Source organism: Silene latifolia, chromosome 1, assembly GCF_048544455.1.
Source record: "Silene latifolia isolate original U9 population chromosome 1, ASM4854445v1, whole genome shotgun sequence".
Lineage (NCBI taxonomy): Eukaryota > Viridiplantae > Streptophyta > Magnoliopsida > Caryophyllales > Caryophyllaceae > Silene > Silene latifolia.
In genome coordinates, this window is record NC_133526.1 from 59986679 (window position 1) to 59993726 (window position 7048).

A 7048-nucleotide genomic window follows, 5' to 3' on the forward strand; every position below is an offset into this window, starting at 1 on the left:
TGTAATTTTCATTTTAAACATCGTATCATGTTTAATTGCTTCCATAATAAATTCGTCCAATTCACTCCGTAAATATACGTGTACCACTACACATATTATTTACGTACTAATATTAATCACATTAATCAATTAGTACAATTTTAGTAAATTAACATTAATTAACTAAAACCCGTTTCCCAAAACTTATTATTTAATTATCGCATAATTAAATAATAACTGCCGCTCCTCGAGTTCGCAACTCGAAATCTCTCTAACAATAATCGACTAACCTCTTAATCTATAAATCAAGGGACTAAATGAATTGTATCTCATACAATTAATTAGTTATCAATTTGGGTTCGTTCCTTTAGGTGTGACCGAAAGGGGTCAGTTGATCACCGCCGTCTCACGACAATAACGTCAAACTCTAGTCAGCCAACCGTTATCGATTTACGTTAATCAACTGACGAGGATCAAATAATTAAATATCTGATGATATTCTATTAATGAGATTTATTATGTTAACGCACTATTGTGGAGGACACTAACTCCAACAATCTCCCACTTGTCCGACACAAGGTGTGCGCTACCAATTCTCTTGTCCGTTTTAATCTCCCACTCAATGCAAGGTGTCTTACAGGTCGCACTTGCACATGAACACATCGCGAGTGGTTTTCTCGATCGGGAGTGTGACTACCTGACCGGAAAAATCTCTCACAGATTACTTAGGCGTGGCCACGCATTTGTAGTCATTAACTCCTCGAGTGGCCTTGAGATATAGTTACCCAACGTGGGTGGACAATTCCTGTATGCCCTATCTATCCTATTGCACAATACAGCTCACCATGACCTAGTAAATGCCCTTTTGGCCTCCTTTCACGGCACGACCTAGGACAAAAACCAAAGTCACTCGGAAACTGCACCTGCTCAGATAATAGTCTCCAGTCAAAAGAATCGACTCATTAGAACATCTTAGAGATCCCCGCCACGACCAGGCGTCTATAATAGAACTTAGGGACTCTCTAAATGGTCACTGTCCGGCAAAGTGTCACACACTCCGCCTATGTAATCGACCAGTCATCATATATGACCTTATGGTGTTGAACAACCATCAATCGACTTACAATCTAGTCACTCCGAGACGTCGCCTCATTAAGTGACTAGGGACAAAATACAATGTTCATCTTATTCACTTGAATAGTGTTCAACATTGTCTCCACAACTTATTCGGATAAACAAGGTATTAAAATTTAGTCACACTAAATAAAAATTCATAAAAGAATGAATACGAAAACAATGAATGTGATTATCATATATATAATAAAAGATACACTATCCAATTATTACATATCCATAATCTAAAGAAAATTCGGTACTCGTCTCAATCCCATAGAGACGACATGACCATCATGCTTGGCCTTTGATAAAGGCTTGGTTAAAGGATCAACAATGTTGTCATCTGTCCCAACCTTACAAATGTCAATTTCCTTCCTTTCCACATAATCTCTAATTACATGGTATTTCCTTTCAATGTGTCTAGATTTGTTACTAGACTTAGGCTCTTTGGCTTGAAAAATAGCACCACTTTGTTATCACAATATAGAGTGATAGGATCTTTGGCAGAATGGACTACTCCTAGCCCCTCCATGAATTGCCTAATCCAAACACTTCCTTCGCGACCTCGGGCTGCAAGGTACTCACCTCTGTTGTAGAATCCGCATGATAACACTTTGCTTGAAGCTCTTCCAAAAAAACGGCTCCTCCATTTAGCATAAACACGTAGCCGGATTGGGATTTCATGTCATCCCGATCGGTTTGGAAACTTGCGTCGTGTAACCTCTTACACACAACTCAGTTTCTCCTCCAAACACTAAGAACGAATCCTTAGTTCTTCTCAAGTACTTAAGGATGTTCTTTACGGCTATCCAGTGACTCTCACCAGGCTTGGCTTGATACCGACTTGTCATGCTCAAGGCATACGCAACGTCGGGACGAGTGCAAATCATAGCATACATGATAGACCCAACAGCGGAAGCATAAGGGACGGTCTTCATGTGTTCAATTTCCTTAGGGGTAGAGGGAGACTGTGACTTGCTCAAAGTAATCCCTTGGCCCATAGGTAGAAATCCTCTCTTGGAGTCTTTCATATTGAACCGGTCAAGAACTTTGTCAATATAAGCTTCTTGACTCAATGCTAGTATCCTCTTGGACCTATCCCTATAGATCCGGATACCTAAGATTCATTGTGCCTCTCCCAAGTCCTTCATTTGGAAGTGTTTCCCTAGCCACTCCTTAACGGAAGTGAGCGATGGAATGTCATTCCCAATGAGCAATATGTCATCCACATATAGGACAAGGAATACAACCTTACTCCCACTAAACTTCATGTATAAACACGGTTCTTCCACACTTCTAGTGAATCCGTATTGTTTAATGACATGATCAAAGCGATGGTTCCAACTCCTAGATGCCTGCTTAAGACCATAGATGGACTTTTTGAGCTTACACACCTTCTTAGGGTTAGATGTATCCACAAAACCTTCGGGTTGTATCATGTACACCTCTTCTTCTAGAATCCCATTCAAAAAGGCGGTTTTGACATCCATTTGCCAAATCTCATAATCATGAAATGCGGCAACCGCTAAGATTATTCTAATGGACCTTAGCATAGCGACTGGAGCGAAGGTTTCGTCATAGTGTAAGCCATGAACTTGGGTGAAACCTTTTGCCACCAATCTAGCTTTGTAAACATCCACATGTTTATCCACGCCGAGTTTAATTTTGTATATCCATTTACACTGAAGAGGTCGCACTCCCTCAGGTAAATCCACCAAGTCCCATACTTGGTTCTCGTACATGGAATCCATTTCGGACCGCATGGCTTCTAGCCAAAGCGAGGAGTCGGGACTAGACATGGCCGATTTGTAGGTAGTGGGTTCATTACTTTCAAGAAGTAACAAAACACCATCCTCTTCGATGTTACCAAGGTAGCGATCAGGTGGATTAGAAATCCTACTTGACTTTCTAGGAATAATTACCGTTTCAGAGGAAGAGGGAATGTTTTCCTCCACGTTCTCCTCTACCTCATTCTCGGTTTGTGGCTCTCGAACTTCTTCAAGCTCAAATTTTCTCCCACTCTGTCTCCTAGAAATAAACTCCTTTTCTAGGAAGACAGCATCACGAGCCACAAACACTTTGTTCTCGTGTTTATTGTAGAAGTAATAGCCACGTGTTTCCCTTGGATATCCTACAAAAAGACATTTGTCAGACCTGGGTGCAAGCTTATTGTCAGACTTGATCTTAACGTACGCTTCGCAACCCCAAATACGCATGAATGACAAATGAGGGACTCTCCCTGTCCATATCTCATATGGAGTCTTATCGGCCGCTTTAGTCGGGCTTCGATTTAGTGAAAATACTGCAGACAAGAGGGCAAAACCCCAAAATGAACTAGGAAGCTCAGTTAGACTCATCATTGACCGAACCATATCAAGTAAAGTTCGGTTTCTCCTTTCGGCCACACCATTTAATTGCGGTGTGCCAGGAGGAGTCCATTGTGATACTATACCACAATCTTTTAGGTGTGAATCAAATTCAATATTTAGATACTCACCACCACGGTCGGACCGTAGAGTCTTTATCTTTTTATCCAATTGGTTCTCTACTTCCTTTTGAAACTCTTTGAACTTGTCAAAGGCTTCACTTTTGTTCTTCATTAAGTAGACATACCCATATCTACTTACATCATCAGTAAAAGTAATGAAGTAGTGAAAACCTCCTCTAGCGGTGATGGTTAATGGTCCACACACATCCGTGTGTATGAGAGCCAAAACCTCACTAGCTCGTGTCCCTTTTCCCGCAAAGGTGCACGAGTCATCTTGCCTAAAAGGCAAGACTCGCATGTACCATAAGATTCGAAACCAAATGGTTTGAGCACTTTTGATGAAGCAAGTCTCTTAATGCGTCTTTCGTTTATGTGGCCTAAACGACAATGCCAAAGGTAGGATTCGTTTGGATCACCCTTTTTGAGCTTTTTAGTTTCCATATGATAAACGTCATTAACATCATTTAAAACATAAATGCCTCCAATTGAAATGGCCTTGCCATAAACCACATCATTTAAAGAAAAAGTACAACACTTGTCCTTGATCATAAAACAAAAGCCTTCCGCGTCTAACGCGGAAATGGAGATGATGTTCTTAGTTAAAGTTGGTACAAAATAACACTTATTTAAATACAACTCTAAACCACTAGCTAAAGTGAGCACATAGGTCCCTACGGCAACGGCGGCTACTCTAGCTCCATTGCCCATGCGGAGATCCACATCACCTTTTGCTAGTGCTTGCACGTCCCTTATACCCTGCAAATGGTTACAAAGGTGAGAGCCACATCCGGTATCAAGTACCCAAGTGGAAGTACAAGCATAATTAACGTCTATCACATAGAGAGAGGAAATCATACCAATAGGCGTCACACGCCCTTCCTTGAGATCCTCCAAGTATTTGGGACAACTCCTCCTATAATGCCCCTTCCCATTACAATGGAAACATTCGGCCTCGGAGAGCTTGACACTTTTTGCCTTGGGATTGCCATTCACAACGGCCTTCCCCTTTCCCTTGTCAATTTTCTTTGACGATTTCTTGAATTGGGACTTTTGTTTCCCTTTTCCTTTCTTGACTCCAAGAGACATGTTCTTTAACTTCATGGTTAAAACATCTCCCTTTTCACTCCCACTAGCCTCCATATCCCTCTCCGCTTGGGTGAGGAGTGCATGAATTTCATGGTAACTCTTATCCATACCATTCATGTTGTAGTGCACCCTAAAGTGGGCAAACTTGGTGGGAAGTGAGTGAAGGATACGATCCACCACAAGAGTTTTAGGAATCTTACACCCTAGACGCTCTAGGATGTCAACATATTCGACCATTTGAAGGACATGGGGACCAACCTTTTGGCCCCTCTCAAGCTTAGCTTCAAAGAAGCGTGCCGCCGCATCGTATTGACGGACTTTAGGTGTTTGTGAAAACATAGTGATCATACGAGTGAATATCTCGTAAGCATTTAAAGAAATGCATGATGGCTTGAGCTTTGGCGATATTGACCATATCAACACATTCTTGATATCATTCAACATCCTCACATAGTCATCATAGGCGGTCCGCACCGCCGATGAAGCTCTTGCACCGGGCTCGATAGGAGGAGCATCGGTTAAGTAAGTGAGCACATTGTCGGACAACGCGGCACTTTTGATGTTGGATTCCCATTCAAGAAAGTTACTACCGTCATCTTTTAAAATACATTTGTCCATTACGGACCTTAGCCATGAATCTTTGCCTAGTGAAGTAGTCGATGGAGTTGATGAAGTTGCCATTGCGAATTAAAATGCTACAACAAAAAGGGAAATTAACATTCATTGTTTTAAAATTACTTGTAAAAACATGTTTAGCAAGTTTTAACATTTATATAATGACCTCCCACTTAATTATATAAATGATTCCAAGACCCAAATATTAAACAAAAATGAGCATCGCTTGGGCGAAACATCCCATAATTGCGTAAATTCGGTAAGTCACGTTGACTAATTCTACCTCTAGAACTCTTGGTCGACAAATTTCCTCAAATTTATCTACTAGCCCCGGAACACAAGACCGTCTTATATCCCGTTGAGTCCAACCAATTTTGGCGTGTGATAACCGCTTACCACCCTACTTACCCAAGGTAAAAAGAGAACACCCCGCTAGGGCGGCGTGGCTCTAATGAACAAGAGATTCATAGGTGTTACTAATTGGTAAGGCTAATCTCAATTTTAGTTATGTGAGAGATCTTGTCAATTTAGTCATAAATTCCTTATAAGTGAATTAATTCAGCGAATGTAAATGACGTGAATTGACAACCGCGAAAAATAAAATGCATGTGAATGGCGATTTTGGCATGCGCGAAAATAAAACAAGCAAACATGTAAGCATATGAATAAATCCTAGTATGGCCTCCTAGTAATAAACAACTAGTCTATTACATTTCGGAAACCAACTCCTTGGTCCCTTGCCTCTTCATTCCTTAAGTGGCTCTTCCTTGTGGGATTTGGAACACCTTCCAAAAATAGACTCCGTTTCGTTGTAATCCGTCTTTTGGAAACGCCGGTAAAATAACTATTACAAATGAATTACATAGCTATTCCTATTATACATTAATTAATAAAATGAATAAAACTATTAATTAATTACAAACCGACGATACGAGATCGTATTTAATTACAAACAAATCGATATTCCCATTCATTTCGGGTAATAACGATTAAAAATTAACTAGGCCATACTAGGTACAAAAGATAAATACTTTAAATAAATGACAATCATTCATTCAACTTAAATAAATATGCTTAAAATGCTGTAAATATGATGCCAAAATCGCCCTACCTATCATTCATTGGTATCCATCTCGGTTTTGTGGATTTAATCGATTTTTAACATGTAAAAATCAATAATTAACTCTTAAATCTCATTTAAGTCCAAACTAATAGTCCAAACTGTTTTGAACCTCAAAATTAGTCTTCACTAATTTTATGACAAATTATTAGTTTGGTTTGGTGATAATTTGCTAATTAAATCGGAAAAATCATAATATTTAAGTAAAAATCCAAAATAATTGAAAAATTACCCAAACAATTGAAACAAAAATTTTTAGTATTCTGGAACACTCCCAAGAACACCAAAAAGTCATAAAAATTGCCCAAAAATTTCGGATAAATTTTGTGAAGAAAAAGATCGATATTTATCGGTTTTTAACCACTAAAACCAATAAATCATCAAAACAAAGTGAAAACACACATGCAAAATCACTTTTGACATTTAAATAATATTTCTAAATGTACATAAATTTATCATGGGCAGAATCAAAAATTTCGAAATTATGATTAATTAATTGGACTTTTATCGACTTTTTACTCAAAAAATCAATAAACATGCAAAAATTTCGAACCAACCTTCAACCTTTTGCATACAATCAGTAGAAAACATGCATGAAATGCCATAAAAAGGCCATGCACCGAATCAACATTTAACTAATTTTA

The 7048-nt window shown here is 39.1% G+C and overlaps 1 protein-coding gene across 1 annotated transcript; it reads right to left on the bottom strand.

The window, feature by feature from the left end:
• Positions 1-4043: 4043 nt before the first annotated feature.
• Positions 4044-5369, bottom strand: LOC141590604 (uncharacterized). Its single transcript, XM_074411201.1, has 2 exons — positions 4441-5369; positions 4044-4339 (listed from the first exon to the last, which is right to left on the bottom strand). The coding sequence occupies exons 1-2, from the start codon at positions 5348-5350 to the stop codon at positions 4305-4307; spliced, it is 945 nt and encodes a 314-aa protein (XP_074267302.1). The 5' UTR covers positions 5351-5369; the 3' UTR covers positions 4044-4304.
• Between the last annotated feature and the right edge of the window lie 1679 nt (positions 5370-7048).

Coding starts and splice junctions, on each gene's coding strand:
- LOC141590604 (XM_074411201.1), bottom strand. CDS start 5,350: ATGGCAACTTCATCAACTCCATCGACTACTTCACTAGGCAAAGATTCA. Junction 4,340..4,440: donor AGGGCGTGTGACGCCTATTG/GTATGATTTCCT, acceptor AACCATTTGCAG/GGTATAAGGGACGTGCAAGC.